At 38.7% G+C, this 17,448-nt stretch overlaps 1 protein-coding gene across 1 annotated transcript in view; it reads right to left on the reverse strand.

Moving 5' to 3' along the window:
* Nucleotides 1-17,448, reverse strand: part of ABCA13 (ATP binding cassette subfamily A member 13) — a 489,034-nt gene that overhangs the window by 461,013 nt on the left and 10,573 nt on the right. The window contains 2 exon segments of the mRNA XM_055124812.1: nt 4,451-4,479; nt 7,683-7,837. Coding sequence (XP_054980787.1) covers nt 4,451-4,479; nt 7,683-7,837 — 184 coding nt within the window.

A 17,448-nucleotide genomic window follows, 5' to 3' on the forward strand; every position in this document is an offset into this window, starting at 1 on the left:
GAGAGAGAAGAGGAAGAAGAGAAAGAGGAAGAAGAAGAGAAAAAGAAGAAGAAGAAGAAGAAGAAGAAGAAGAAGAAGAAGAAGAAGAAGAAGAAGAAGAGGAAGAAGAAGAAGAAGAAGAAGAAGAAGAAGAAGAAGAAGAAGAAGAAGAAGAAGAAGAAGAAGAAGAAGAAGAAGAAGAAGAAGAAGAAGAAGAAGAAGAAGAAGAAGAAACATGTTCATTATAATTATTATAATTGGGAGAAGATAGGAGTACTTTCTCCAACGCAAAAGTTCAGGGTAAGTGCTTCCTTAAAGTTCAAAGTTATGGCTTTAAAATTATCTATGTTGACAAAATGGTAATACTTAAATGCTAAGGAATACTGAACAGAACAGTGAAGTGGTGAAAGGACACAGAGAAAATCACAATTTTAACTAAGTATTGATAGCTTGATCATTTGTTCCTGGCATGTATTACAGGTGTTCAGTTCAGATTATTCTAGACATCTGGGGTTTCATGAACTGAGGGTGACAAAGTTTCAAATAAAATATGACCATGGGTCTCCCTGCATCTTTCTGAGTGAAACTATATCCAGACACTCAATATATCTGCACTTCTATGTTCTGAGTCCTGTAATTGCCAGTTATTCTCTTTGAGACTAGTTCCCATTACTTCTATAAAGTTGAGTTTAGCATTTTGTATTGCTGAGAGAAATTATACTGTTTATCTTTCAGTTCTGAGCCAGGAGTGGATGAGCATACTGCATATGGCTAAAAATATTAGTCTGACCTAATAACTGCTGGCAGAAGCTACCATTAATGAATTTTCAAAATTGGAAAATATTGTTTCACAACATTTTAGGGAGAAGTTGCAAACGGAATAATTTAGTGCAGTCTGTATTTATTTTTATGAACACCTTCTCTGGATACTTTTCCATAGCCACACAAATGGATATGTAATAACAATAATTAAAGTAGCTGTTAAACTAATGTATGATTCTAAGTCACTCTATCCCTGGTTTGCATCTGGAAATATAGCACAGGGATATGCAGATATGGCACTTGCCTCTCACATAGTTGACCCTGGTTTGATCCCTGACACCTCATACGTCCCCTGAACACCTATAGAGAGACCCCTGAGCACAGAGCCTGGAATAACCTTTGAGTACTGCCAGATGTGTCCCCCAAAGCAAAAACAAATTTAAAAATCCAAAAACAAAAATATCCCTGATTCCACCTTTGACTCTGGCCAGTAACTGCTCTCCTAACAAATCCCCCTTTAAGACCCCTCCTATTGCTGTTGCTTATTCTAATCATTGGACACAGCTACTCTTATTTAACACGTACTGAGACTAAAATTGTGGCATTTCTTTTCCATTATCTTCTTCACCTTAAAGGTTATAAAGCATAATTCATAACTCTTAGTGATATTTTTGTTAGTTCTCTGAGTTTCACCTCACCAGAACCATAAAATTTCCTTATTTTCTCTCCTGCATATCTTGAAAAGGTCCACCAACAAAAATTTTAACAAGTTCTTTTGTTTTTATGGCCCTTTTCATAACATAAATTTAAAATCCCTTGATGGCTTTGTGACGAGATCTGACTTTAGAGCACAGTCTATGACTTTACCGAATCTGGTGAATTAGTCTCCATACTTTGCCTTGCAATGTCCCCGCTCAGACTTCCTATAAATGTTTTTGTATTTTTTTCCATCTGTGCTGTCCCTGCTTCTAAATGTTTTGGAGAATAGATTGAAAAGCTTCTAGCAGCGTTTTCTCATTCCAGCAAAAATCTAAAAATTAAGCTCATATATCCTCTCCCCGTTATAAAAAGAATGGAAGTTTTAACTTTAAGATCAGCAGTCAGCAAGAGGAATAAGAAAACTCAATTTAAGAAAAAAAAAACTCATTCAATCCCTCCTATTTACTCCTATGAACTGCTCCTGCTCCAAATGTTGCATTCTAAATATAATATAATGAATGAAACTTTAAGAAGTATCATCAACTTTTTCCCATTGGGGGATTCAATTCACTACTTGAATTGATTGCACCACCCCAAAAATATTAGACCACAGCATAATACAGAATTATTTCATTTTATGGGAGATGGCTGGTGAATCTTTTCAACCACGGAGGGGATAGAGCATGCTCCATTCATTATTCTTAAAGATGGCAACATATCTTATGTGATACTTTAAATCATTTGTTATTTGAGTTCATCTTTTCCAATATTTTCTGTTACCTGCGTGAGTCTCCATTCCTATGGTCAATATATTGATATTTCCATTAGCAAAACCCAAAATTTTATGAACCTCACTCTCCAACTACCAATCCCCTCTCTTTCCCTCCAGCATCTAACTCTAGAAGACCCTGAGTCTACTCTAACCCATAGCCATGTCCAGTAGAAACAGAAAAATCGTTTCCCCATAAATTGCTACTCAACTGTTTCCTCTTTTAGATTCTCATATTTTCTCTGCAAAGTGTTCAACTCCAATTACATTTTTCAACATGTCTAATCCTCATAGCTAAATAGGAACTCTTCCTGTCTCTGTGCACAAGAGTGACTCTATGCGATTTTAGGGATTTGAAGCAATGTCACCTGCATGAAAGCAAGTGCCTTATCTATTCTAGTATCTCTCTGGTTCATGGCTATGCATTCAAAACAAATCAAAAAATTTCTTTTCTTTTTGGGTCATACCCGGTGATGCTCAGGGGTTTTTTCTGGCTCTGCACTCAGAAATGACTCCTGGCAGTGCCTGGGGGGCCATATGGGATGCTGGGAATCGAACTTGGGTCAGCCGCATACAGAGCAAACGCCCTCCCCACTGTACTATCATTCCAGCTCCAAATCAAAATTTATGTGCTACTAAAGCCAAACAAAAATGGATTAAGGACCTCGACATCAGACCTGAATCCATAAGTTGCACTGAGGAAAATATAGAAAGACCTCCTTCACATTGAAGCTATAGGTTTTAGTAGGTATGGAATCAATGCCATTGTTCAAGCAGAGAGATAACATTAAATTAAGAAGCTTCTGCACCTCAAAAATAGTGGTGATCAAAATATAAAGACGCCCCACAGATTGAGAGAAGATAGTTTCACACCACTTGTCTAATAAAGGGCTAATATTCAAGATATAAAGTACTGATAGAACTTTATAAGAAAAAAATAGAGCTCTATTAAAAAATGGGGAGAAGAGATAACAGAAAATTCCTCAAGAATGAGGTATCAGTTCAACCACAGAGACTGGAACACATCAAAAAGAATAAAGACAACCAGTGTTACATGAGTGTGGGGGAAAGGGACCCTCATTCACTGCTGGTGGGAATGTCAACTGGCCCAGACTTTCTGGAAAACAAAATAGACAAAAAACTAGAAATTGAGTTTCTATTTGACCCAGCAATTTTACTTCTTTGAATATACCCCCAAGGACTCAAAAACACTACTAAGAAGAGACAATCTTACTCATATGTTAATTGTAGCATTATTCACAAAAATCAAACTCTGGAAACAACCCAGGTGCCTGAGAACTGAATAAAGAAATTATGGTGCATATACAGAATGGAATATTAATGGAATATTATTTGGCTGTAAGATAAGATAACATCAGGCAATTTGCTGTAACTGAATGGAAGTGGAGAGTATCTTGCTGAGTGAAATTAGTCAGAAGGAGAGAGAGCACAAACTTAGAACAGCCTCCCTCATGCTGTATATAAAGAAACATGGTAGCAAAATAAACAAATGAGCAGAGGAAATATAAATGAAGAATATGAGACATTGTCTTCTTCGGTGGGAAGCTTCTATGTGGGGGGGAGGCAGTGGAGTGGGATGAGCAGGGCAGTGTTTGCTGGTGGTTGAGGAGGAGGAATAGAACAGAGAACACTGCAATGGTGGTGGATGGAAGTGGTCGACCAGGAGGAGGACAGGGTACTGAAAGGAGCGGGTATATAAAGTGCTGCACATGAAACCCTGTGGCACTGTGAGCTATAGCAACAAAAATTTATTTTAAAAGTGCCTGTCATAGAGGCAGGCTTGTGGGTAGGTGGAAACTGGGTACATTGGTGGAGGAAATTCAACACTGATAAAGAAGTTGGTGTTGTAATAGTGTATGCCTGAAACCCAATCATGAATAACTTAGTAATTCAGTGACTAACTTTTAAGGGATTTCCAAACACATAAATTTCAGACTTGGGATCATATAGACTTCAAGCCAAAGGCTATCAAAACTCATCTTCTTATTTTTTCTATGGCCAACACTTGACTAAGAAACTTAAAAATTAGCAATCTTGAGCTATGTTTTCCTATTCCAAATACAGGGTGTTCATAAGGTTACTAAAAATCAAATCAATAGAAATATATGTTTGATATATATGTGTGTATATGTATATATATATTAGATTTTATATCCACAACTTTTTTTTAGCCATTCAGTCTCTGATTACTAAAAGTAAAACTTTTGTTAAGAAACTTACTGTTAAAAAACTGGAATTGTAAGAAGAATCTACAATAAAAAAGATTTCAAAGCATTAGTTCAATCAACAATATAATTATTTTACTGAGTGCCTATTCTACTAAATTCAAAATAACCATAACAATGTCCTGACTGGAAGAGTATACAATTGAAGAATAAATCCAGAATGGAGCTAGTGCTCACCACTTTACCACCAGTACTAACTGAAGAATAAATCTGAAAGGAACCAGTAGCTTCTGATATTTAAAATTCTGATTGCATAAAATTTCATCTGAAATAATTTAATTTATTTTTAAATTATTTATTATCTTACCAATCTCTTAAGACATTGAGAAAATGTAGGACCAGATTGGAAAAGTGATGGAAAATAAAAAAATAAAGAAAATGATTAAAGAGGGAAAGAAAATAAAATTATCACTGTTCAAATTCTATTTGGAATTATACTACAACATAATATGAAATAAGTATTAGTCTCTCACTACAGATGTTACCACAGAGTTATTATAATTTTCTTGATTTTCTTAGAGGCAGGACTTTGGAATTCCATGAGAACATGCTGTTCAATTTACAGCTGTGGGAAAAATTTCAGCCTTCTAACGCTGAGACTAAATGTTCTCAGGAATCCTGCATACCTATGGGCATGCAAACACGTGATGGCACCAAGCTGCAGCTGTGCTGAAATCCCTAACATAAAAAGAGTTAATACTATTAATAAGTCACTGAAACTCGGCTGCTGGGGAGAGGAAAGGTAAAGGTATAAAGTTAGTGGCTGAGAAATAACATGACCTTGGAGTTCTCGTCTTCTGTTCATTTCTTTAGGACCACCACACCCAGGTCCCAGCATCCTCTCTTGTTGGTCTGCACGTGAAGCACGACCCTTCCTAAGGACGACGGATGGTGAGTACCCTCAGTACCAGTCCATGAAACACTTTCTAAGACGCATGTAAGCTAATGAGTGACTAGTGATATATAATGCCCAACTTATATTAAGTATATAGAATGCTTAATTTATATTATAACTTTTGTTGAGTTTTGAGAGTGTAAACGTTTATGTTTGGGGACATATTGTTACTCCATTCCCACCAGCAAACTCCTCCACCACAATCAATGGTTATGAATGCAGTTTGTAGGTGAGGGATCTTAGCTGTGTAAAGATAAATAGTTGGTAGCTTCACTCTGTATCTGATGTAGGCAGGTAGGTAGAAAGGGAAGTCTCCTAATCTCCTCACCCCGCCCTCCAAGGCAATGGCCAATGGCAATGAATTTCTTGGGAAATAATAATATCAATAGCCCTGAAGTTACAAAAAGCCAACATTGCAGAAAACAGGACCTAAGGCTTCACTGGGCATCAGTAACAGACCCAGAGAAGTCTGGGCTGCTACAGAGGTGACAGACTCCAGCAGAGACAGTTAACTATATTCAAGGACTTGAAGGAGATTTGCCAAAGCTGTTTGCCAAATCCCCACCTCCATCAGAAAACTCCAGACCAAGGCAACCCTGAGAACATGCATATAAAAGCTGGTCTTTTTTTCTTTTTATTGAATCACTGTGAGATACAGTTACATAGCTTTCATGTTTGAGCTTCAGACATACAATGATCGAACACCCATCCCTCTACCAGTGTACATTTTGCACCACCAATGTCCCCAGTATTCCCTACCACCACCACTACCATCCCAGTCCTCACCCTGCCTCTATGCCTTTATGGCAAACAATTTCCCCCATACACTCTCTCTCTCTCTCTCTTTCTCTCTCTCTCTCTTTCCTTTTTGGGCATTAGTATGCTCAAATTTTCCCACCACCATTCAAGCCTGCTGTCAGGGGCAGACTCTAGATAATTTATTTTTTATAGCTCACTTTGAATATGAGAGGTGGGGCTCCTGGAATTCTAGGATTGTAAATGGTTGGGGTCCAGAGACCTTTCCATAGGGCGCTAATCCATTTGGGGATTCAAGTCGGTTTTAAAGGCCACTCAAGGCTTCTTTTGGAGAAGGCCAAGCTCTTTCTTGAGCACATTATGTTAGAACCTGCTTAGCCAGAGAACCACCATGACAGGTTTTGTGGCCTCTGAGTGACTTAGGCCTCTTCCAGGAATAAGAAATTAGGTCATTTCTGGTAAACAAGGGTGGAGGGTCACAAAGTGTTAAAGCAGAAAAACCAGATGCTTTTGTCAAAGATTAGGTCCCGGAATGAGATGAGGTCCCTGGAATGTAACTGTCAGGAAGTGGGATGGATGTTGTGGGCCAAAACAACAATAACTAATATATGTACTCTATAAGTAATAGAAATTTGCTACATAATGCTTTCTTGCCAAAATTAAAGTATAAGAAATTGCTGCACCTAGTGCTCGGGGTCCTCTTTGAAACCCACTGCGCTGGGTGGAACTTGGACCCCAGCTAGCTGGAACAATAAAACGCGATATGTGATTTGCATTTTGCATTATCGGCCCTGTTCACTGTTCTTGATGGGTGGTCGACTCCGGACTCGAACAATTACTTTCTCTTTCTCTCTCTCTACCCTAACAATTTCTCTCTCTCTCTTTCTCTCTCTCTGTCTGTTTTTCTCTCCCTCTCTCTTCCTTGCTTTACATAAACCACATGTGGGGTCCATCAACTTCACACATAGATCTTAAAGAACTATATTCATTCTAATTTCTACATTGAGAGATTTGAAAATAAATTGCTTAATAGTGAATATATGTAATCTACCCCCAAAATAAAATTGTTTTGTCACCAAACACTAATCATCAATAGTCAGAATTAAACATTGTTAACATAGAAAAATAAAATCAAGAACAAGAATGAATCTGTGTGGTGAGTGAGTGTGTGTGTGTGTGTGTGTGTGTGTGTGTGTGTGTGTGTGTGTAAGATAAGGCATATGTATTTAAAGAAGTGAAAAAGAAACAGCAATAAAAGTGGAAAGAAAGCGTTTTGGCAGAGAAAGTGAATACTGACCACAGACTCACTGAAAATCCTTGCCAACCCAAGGAACTTTGAAGTACACAATGTACGTGGGGTGGAAATCCAAGCACAATGGACATACTTGCTCAATCTAGTACGCTTCTGCCAAGAGGAACTTGCCTTTCACTGAGATCCACAATGGCAGCCTAGCAGCATTAAGAAAACTAAAATATGAATATTATTTTGAGATGATTTTGTTTATCAAAACCTCATGGTAGTCCCACCAAAATCTGTCTCTAGAAAGAGGCATTTAATATCTAAAAATTCACTTGCCTGGACTCCTGGATCTTTCTTTCCAAACATTGTGTAAACGTTTTGCTTTGTCCATAATTTCATAGATATCCTTAGTAAAGTCCTGTATCTCTTTTAAGAAAACCAGGTTGTTGACCTTCTTGTGATTGTCCATTGCAGTCCAGGATTTGGATGAACTTTAAATAAACAGAACAAATATCATATTAATTAAAACTTTACAGGAATGTTTTCTCAATATTTAAGTTACATAATACTCAATGACAATTCACATTCAGCCCATTTATATACCACCAATTGCTCTAAGAGCTATTGATGAGGTTCCAAAATAGAAATTATTTTTAAAATGTTGCTAATTTAAAATTAGAAAATTTCTCTCAATTTTTTATTCAGTGATTAATCATCCTACATATTTATTAGTAATTACTTTTCTAAAATGATGTAATTTAATGTTATATGGCATTCCCCAAATAAAGTGATGCCGTTAAGACACAGTCAGCAGAGTAGATGTTGTCCCTGCAGCGAGACAGTAGTTAAGTAGCCAAATGAGCCTCATCATTGTGAATTGAGGTAAACAGGAGATCCAGCCTTGTGGGCTAAATAAAATGCTAGTGCAAAAGTGTCACATCATAGACAGGTACTCACAACTGACCTAGAAGGAGGTAAAATCTCCTTTGCAATCCAGAAAAAAAGTGGTTCTGAGAAGAATTCCTCTGGGCAGAAGGGCAATGAGAAAAGTCCCAGAGGTAAGAAGAAACTGAGGAGTGTGTGTGTGTGTGTGTGTGTGTGTGTGTGTGAGAGAGAGAGAGAGGGGGGGGGGGACGTGGGGAGAAGAGAGAAAGAATAATTAGGAATTGTAAGGGAAGGGACAGGAGAGGAAGGGCATATCAACAGGAAAGCTAACTTGATGAAGAAACCATAGTTAAATAAATCACAGACAAGAATTTTTGGAGTTGAAGAATATAGACACTGAGATCTGAGAGGTCCAAAAGGTCCCAGCAAAAATAGATGCAACTATGAAAACTCTAGAACACACTACACTAAGAAAGATAAAATCCAAAGATAGAAATAGACTGTTGAAGCAACAAGATGAAGAAAGGAATGTTACGTACAAAACAAAGCTCATAAGATCTATAAATCTATCAAATGAGACTCTACCAGCCAGAACAGAATTGAAAGATATAGTACAAAAGCTCAACGGAATGAATACCTCATCAAGAATACTCTATCAGTTTAGATTATCATTAAGATTTGAAGAACGATGCAGAATTTCATGGAGAAGAAACAGCTTAGGGAATTCAGAGCCTTGAAACCAGTTTTTCAAGAAATGTAAAAAATGCCCTCTGAGTGCTGAAAGTAGGTTAAGAGACAATTATAATAACCTTTCAGCACCTGTATTGCATACCATAATGCCAAAAGGAGAGAGAGAGAGATAGATAGATAGATAGATAGATAGAGAGAGAGTGAGTGATAAGGAGGGAGGGAAAGAGGGAAGTGTACCCACCAGAGGCAGAGTGGGGAGTGGGGTTGGAGGTGAGAGAGAAACTGGGAACATTGGAGATAGGAAATGTAAACTGGTGAAGGAACAGGTGTTCAAACACTGTATGACTAAAATCCAATGATAAACAACTTTGTAACTATCTCACAGTGATTCTATATAAATAAATAAGTATTTTTAAAAAAAAACAGGAGAAGCTTCCCATATTGTGGCATTGAGTATGGCACTCTTTAATGGTGCATATTGGTGTCCTCTACTAGATCAAGAATGGTTAAAAATATACAGTAATTAATAACCACAGGGGCTGGAGTGATAGCACAACAGATAGAGCATTTGCCTTGCACGCAGCCTACCCAGGTTCGATTCCCAGCATCCCATATGGTCCCCTGAGCACTGTCAGGGGTAATTCCTGAGTGCAGAGGCCAGGAGTGACCCCTGTGCATCACCAGGTGTGACCCAAAAAAAGAAAAAAATATATAATTAATCAGTACAAATTGACTTTTATAAATGCACTTTCTGATAATTCTATTTAACATTTTTGGACTAAATAATATGAAATAAATTTGTAACATGACTTCTGAGGCAAAAAATATCTTCATTCATGACAGGGAAGATATTATGATTACTGTTTTAATATCCATGTACAGAATAAAATTTAATGCAATATATTTTAGATGCCAGAGCTTATTTATGTAATGAGACTAGGTAGCATACTGAATTGTATTAAGTTATTTGAATTTCTTTATTTACATAGGTTAAAATTATGCAGCAATTAATCTCTACAGATTGACTTTTAAAGATTTATTTTCTGATTCTCCATTTGACATTTCTTTAAGTTTTGTTGGAGCAAATAATCTGAAATAACTTTGCTGTATGCCTGCCAAGAGGGCAGGCTTGAGAGCAGCATGGGGCCTGGGACACTAGTGGAGAGAAAGTGACGTTGATGGTGGAACTGGCTGTTGGAACATTGTATGCCTGAAACAACTCTAATATGAACAGCTTCATAAGTCAGGCTCTCTTAATTTTTAAAATGATTACGTAATTATTTTTTAAAAAGAAAAAGTCTTTGATGATCCTTTGAATCTCCTTGGTTTCTGTTGTGATGTCCCCCTTTTCATTTCTGATTCGGTTTATTAGGGTGTTCTCTCTTTCTTTCTTTGTGAGTCTTGCTAGCAATTTATCAATCTTATTTATTTTCTCAAAGAACCAGCTCTTTGTTTCATTGATCTTTTGGATTGTTTTTCGGGTTTCCATATCGCTAATTTCTGCTCTAAGTTTTAATATTTGTCTTTGAAAGGATTTCCTGTCATCTTTAAACATAGGGCACTGGAAGTCAATTACTATATAAGGGGTCAGACCTGAGTGTGTTGATCAAATCATCAGTAATATTGTTCAAACTCTAGGTCAAATATGGGTGTTACTGACCAGAGGCTCCGATCCATTGACCAGATGGTGGCCACGTATCCATACCTCAGGCTAAACCTCCTAGAATTTTTAATACAGATGCCTATGGCCTAATATTTATGGTATGGCAAGTTTTACTTGGCAATTCTAATTAGAAAATAATGAAAAAAATTGCTATGTTATACTTTCAAAAAATTAATTGAGAGTCTGTAGTTTACAAAACTGTTAACAATAGTTTCCATGCACATAATCCCAAAACCAAACCCATCACCAGTGTACCAACCTCCCTAACCCAAGGACCCCTAATTTCCCTCACTCTCAATGCTCTCAGTCCCAATTCAATCGTGTGAGTCACATATTACCTTTGGACCTTTGTTGCTACATTGCTGTGTATCTTTCAATACTAGAGACTAAAGTGATCATTCAGTAACTATTCTCCTCTGATTGACTTCCCCCAGCATGATAGCCTTTAACTCCATTCCTGTTTCTAACAAATTGCATAATTTTTTTCTTTCATAGAGCTGGGCAATATTCCACTGTGTGTATATACCACAACTTTTTGATTTATAGTTGAGCATTTAGGTTTTTTCCATAGCTTGGCTATTGTACAATAAACACAGGTAGGCATATATTCTTTCAAATTAATGATTTTTGTGTTTTGGAGTTAGGTGCCAGGAAGTGGTATCAATGGGTCACATAGTAGTTCTATTTCTGTTTATTGACTAGCCCTCAAGTTATTTTCCATAAAGGCTGAACCAGATGATATTCCCACAACACTGGATGAAAGTTCCATTCTCACCACAAACCTTCCTACGCTGAGTTTAAGTTTGTGTGTGATGTGATGTAGGTTCTTTCTTTTTAACATGTGACTATCCAGTTTTTCAGTTTTTCCAATGCCATTTAGTGAAGGTATTTTCTTTGCTCCACTTCAAATGTTTAACTCTTTTGTCATCAATAAGTTGACCAAATATATGGAAACTTAACTCAGAACCCTCAATTATGTTACATTAGTCTGCAGTACCATCAAGTTTTTATTAGTATAGCTTTGCAATATAGTTCAAAGTTGAGAAATAAATACCTCCCATCTTTTTCCTCCCTCTAGAATTGATTTGGCTATTTAGAATATTTTATTGTTCCATACAAATTTTAGTAGAGTTTGCTTCATGTGTTTGAAACATATGAATTTTAATCAATATTACATTGAATTTGTATAGTATTTTCAATTTTAATCAATATTAATCAATATTACATTGAATTTGTTTAGTATTTTCAATAGGATGGTCATTTTAATAACATTAATTGTTCCAATGCATGAACAGAAAATGCCTTTTCATTTCTTTGTGTCTTCTATTTCTCTTAGCAATGAATTAAGGTTGTCATTGTATAAGTCTTGTTAATATATCAAGAAGTATTTGACGACTGAAACTGAAACTTTTTATAACTTAAATTGTTAGAGTTACTTTGGAAAAGGCATTTTTGAATTTTCTCTAATTAGCAGAGAATAAAATTCAGAGAATAAAATTCCATTTGTCATTCTTCCTAGAAGGAGCATCAGTCTCAGAAAATTTGCTTGCTTATGAAGGAGTTGGCAGAGAGTCTCTTGCCCGCACGCCGGGCTGTCTCCCCCGGGGCCCCTCAGAGGGGATGGGCTCCAGCTTCCCTCCCCATCCCGAGCAGAGCTCCCAGCAGCCAAAGGCCCCCAGAACCTAGCTACAGCCATGCTGGAGGCCCCTCTCCACATGTTCGGACAGGCCTCATGCATGAAGGTACTGGCAGAGGAACCCAGGTGTGTGTAATCCCATCAACGGCCAACATCCAGAGAGAGACTTAAAAGCAAGCTCTCAGAAGGTATCTTTAGCCTACTTCTCCCTCTGGGAGAAACTGGCAATCTTCTGAGAGTTTCCCGCCCACAAGGGACAGCCTTGCAAGCTTCCCATGGTGTATTCATATGCAAAATCCAATAACAAGCTGGATCTCATTCCCCTGACCCTGAAGAGCCCCCAGTGCAACATCATTAGGAGGGCGGAGTCCAGATAGACTTCTAAGATTTAAGGGAAAGGACGAAATGAGATGTTACTGAGCCCACCTGAGAAATCGGTGATTATCGGGATTTCGGGATTTCGTGATTCGTGATGAAGGAGTTAGTTCCTTATAACAGACTGCTTTAGGAATTCTTACTCTATCTTTGCAGTCTTTTTAACACACTGCAAAGATGTCCTGCTCCGGAGCCTGAGCTCTCTTTCCCCAGAGACTCTTCAAAGATTGGAATATTTTACAGAGTGGCTTCAAAAGGCTTATTTACAGAGATTCACCCCCCAAGGAAAATGTTTACTATGGTGCTTGTTGCTTCCTCTTTCCCCAGACTGTGCTAGCTCAGCTCTGAAGGTGCCTTGAGTGGATTTATCTCCATGATGAAAGATCCCGCACTTTGATTCCTTAAGTAGAACAAATGGCTTCTTGTGAAGGAGCAATTGTTTAATTGTTAAAGAGCTGTGTACTGTGTACAAGAGATTTAGTTGGATTTGGTCCTCATTGTAATGTTTTCCCTTGGCCAGTAAAACAAACTGAAGCCATTCTTCCTGTAAGTTCAGCCCTCCAAAACACTCCTCCCGATTTTGCAGAAATTTCTTTCAACTGTCCACCTGGTAAAGTTTGGGATACTTCTGCCCAGCTGTGGCCATAGTCATGGCTCAAGGCCACTCTCCACATGTTCAGACGAGCCTCATGCATGAAGGAACCAGCAGAGGAACCCAGGTGTACGAGACCCGGAGCTGAGATCTCCAAGGCTGTTTGGATCGGGACTGGGTCTCTTCAGCCCAGATTCCCCATTGTCCAGTAGCGAGGAGGTCATACCCAGAAACTGCCCCTCTCCATGTAATCCCATCAATAGCCAACATCCAGAGACTATAAAACCAAGCTCCCGGCACACTTTGGGTGTGCAACATGCAACATCTTATAGCCTAGTTTTCCCTCTCGGAGAACCTGTCAAGCTACCGAAAGTTTCCTGCCCACACGGGAGAGCCTGGCAAGCTCCCTGTGGCATATTCATATGCCATAATCAGTAACAATGATGGATCTCATTCTCCTGACCCTGAAAGAGACTCTAATGTGGCACTGTTGAGAAGGACGAGTAAAGAGAGGCTGCTAAAAGCTCAGGGCTAGGATAAATGGAGACGTTACTAGGCCCACTCCAGCAAATCCAGGATCAACAGGATAACAGTGATACAGTGACACTTCAGTCCAGCAGGTGGAGCTTGCTACCTTGGTGTTGGGTTTTTTTTCATCTTCCTAATATTGCTAGCCAATGTAACATCATTTCAGATTTGGCTTATGTTGTTGGACCATTTCCAGAAACAGTGATAGCCTCTTTAAATGCTCATAACCCTTATTCTAGAGAAATTTTTATCAAAATTATAGTTGCTCTTGCAATCAAGTACTTCTATTTTTATCACACATTCAAATCTGGGGCCTATGACTAAAGATGAAATGACTGATCTATTAACAACTCCTGTTTTTAATGTGAAGAGCACCAAGCTCTTCACACTAATGCTTGCCATTTACATGTAAGTTATCATATGCCAATAAGGCAAATTAGAGATATTATCTATGAATGCTTTGTGTTTCTCTCCGTTGTACTCCCTATATGGCAAGTGCAAATCCATGAGGCCTATAGAAAAATGAATTTTGATGGATGGATGTCACTTATTATACTTTACATTTTTCTGAGAAATGTTATCTTCATATGGTTATTGACACTTATTCCCATCTCATATAGTCTATCTCCATGACCTCTAAAGGGCTAAAGCAGTTTGCTCTCTCATTCTACAGTGTTTTGTCATTATTGATGTTCCTTCCGCTATTAAAAGTAATAATGGCCCAGCTTAAACGAAAAGACTTTTCATGATTTCTGCCTTGAATGGCAAATTAAACATATTGCTGGAATTCCTAATAAGGCTTGGGCCCAAAGCATTATTGAAAGAGCTCAAAGAATGTTAAAAATTAAGCTATTCAAGAACAAAATCAAGGAATTGGACCCCTGGATGCTTTATTCTTGGCATTATTTTAACAAAATTTTTAAATTTTGCCATCAGGAGAACCTTACACAGTAAGAGAACACTTGGGATCTGAATCAACTTCAAATAATCACATTAATGCACCTATTTGGGTTTTAAATGACCATGAAAGAATGTCAGGAACACTGTTAATCTGAAAGAAAGAATATGCCTGTGTTTCCATAGATGGAAACCTCTTGAGAAAGCTGTGGGTCTCAAAACTCAGAAAGCAGTTTTCCGACATCCTCTGTCCTCCAGCTGGGGGCTGGCTTCAAAGGAACTAGCATCTCTGCCGGTGAATATGGAGAAAACTTGGTCAGAAAACTGCTGACTTTCCCTCTTACCTGGGACAATGAAAGCTCTCCAGACCAGAGGAGAAGCTGTTCTTAAAGCAACCCACATCCCTCTTAACCCTGAAAGCCATTTCTTGGCTATGATTGCAGTTTAGTCTTGCAGTTCCATGGTATGTATGTAGTGCTCAGTATACTCAGTGGACCTTTATTCCTCACCCCCGCCTCCCTTGAAGGTTGTAGACTGGACCATGCCAGGACCCCAGATCTGGACTAATGACTTTTATTATTTGCCCTCTTCTTGGGATTTTAGGTCACCTCAGTTTCCTGGCGATGAGGGTACACCCTTTAATTTTACTCTGGGATATTCTCTCACCCCTATTTGCATAGGTCAACCACTTCCCTGAGAGTAAGTGAACAACAATGGCTGCATGTGCATCCACCTATGCAGACCCCCTGTTGCTTTCGACATTCTGTATGCTCTCTATTGACATTTTTTGTACCAGGGTTACAGATGTAGGTCATCCTGGATGTTCTTGCTTGTTATGTCATCGCTATTAAACACTGGAGACCTAAACCCCCTCATTGGGACAAGTGTTGCTCCTATAAACTTTTTGCTTATCTAGATTTCAACATAATTAATTACATGGAAATTCATTCCTGGTTGTTGTGATGAGGAGAATTTTATTCTGTGACACTCCTGGTGTGGAGCCTTCTGGATCTATACTTTTGAGGATCATGTCTTGAGTATCACTGTATCACTGTCATCCCATTGCTCATCCATTTGCTTGAGCGGGCACCAATAATGTCTCCATTGTGAGACTCGTTGTTACTGTTTTTTACATATCAAATAAGCCACAGGTAGCTTGCCAGACTCTGCTGTGCAGGCAAGATACTCTCGGTAGCTTGCCAGGCTCTCTGAGAGGGGCTGAGGAATCAAACCCGGTCTTTAGTAGAGGACAAAATATTTTGGTATGGCATCATGGGGGATTAGCCCCTCCATGATAAGGGCTGCTCCTGAGCCTATGGACTCAAGGTAGATTGCTGTGGTCTTAAGCCCACTAGCACTGGGAAGGAAACATCTCCTCCCAAGAGCATAGTAAAGAGTATAATAAAGTTGTTCATAACATTCACTGTAATAATTCTTTTTGGATTCAGTCTTCTGTAAAATCTTCATATGTTTTTGCTTGTGAAACTATTACCTTTGATGTAAAACTTTAGACTATTCATCATAATGATTGTGTCTTGTTCACTTGCTTAAAGCTTCCCTATTGCTATGTGCTGTAAACTACTGTATTGGACAGCTAAACGCACGATCTCATATTTGGCTAACTGTATGAGAGCATGCCCTCAGAGAAGGACTTTGAGAGCATTGAGAACATGCTCTCAACAAGAGCATGAATGAGAGCATTCCCTCACAGAAGAACTTTGATTGTTGCCACGAAAGCTTCTGAAATGTTCGCTCTGGTTTGTTGGACTTTTGGTTACTGCCATCATTGAACTTATAGCTAAAACACCCACAACAGCAGTTGCCCGAGTGGCCTGCAGGTCTCTGTCCAAACTCATTACTCTCACCACCTATGGACACTTCAAGCTACTGTCAAACAAGGACCTAGAGCAGCGACTTGACACCTTGCAGCAAGTTTACTTTGGGTTCAGGGGTGACATGATGTTTTGGAACAACAATTTGGACTTTCATGTGGTTGAAGCAGTTCTTCTATTTGTATTACCCCTGAGTCTTGTAAATGAATTCTCTCATCAATTGGAGAAAATCAGACATCATTTGTTTGACCTAAAAGGGAACCTCTCTTGATGTCCAAACCCTCCAGAAAGAAATTGTTAATGTTTTTCAAAAGAAATAAGCTAATGTACGCTGTGAGGGCCTAGGCCAGGGAATAGCTGATGCTTTGCAGCAATAACTGATCGCCATTCTTGGTGGCAAAGCATGACTCATGCTGTGGGAAGAACTGGATTGGCACTTAAAATTGTACTTGTGTTGTTTTCCTTAGGATTCCATCTCCTGAGTTGAAGAACAGATTATGCAAAGCAGGTCTCGTCTCTAACCCATCTTGGCCTGCTTTTGTTAAAAAATAATATAAAGGGGATGTTTGAGTTCTCCCTGACACAACACCTTAACCACTAGAGGTCTGTGGGACTGTGTGAAATGCCCCAGCACCTGGCTTCTGTGGAAACTGGGCTGTCACCATTGGCTTAATTATTACCAGCGGCTGATGACTTGAGACACGGGAAATTTAAGTATACTGCTTTGGATGTCAACAGTACTTAAACCTTACCTTTGCTTTGGTTCCTGCAACTTCATCCAACTCATACAATACCTTTCCTCCCTTCACCACGTGTACATTAGTACACAAAGGCACATTCCCTCAGCCTCTTTTTAACCATTGCCTTTCCTAACACACTTTGCCATCTGAATTCGAGTCTATGTCCTTTGAGGGTGACTTTGTTCTGGTCATGCTGCATCTACAAATCTAGAGAGAATTTATTGCCCTAGACTAGGGAATCAACTTCACATTCTCAGGGTACCA

This window comes from Sorex araneus, chromosome 2, assembly GCF_027595985.1.
Source record: "Sorex araneus isolate mSorAra2 chromosome 2, mSorAra2.pri, whole genome shotgun sequence".
Lineage (NCBI taxonomy): Eukaryota > Metazoa > Chordata > Mammalia > Eulipotyphla > Soricidae > Sorex > Sorex araneus.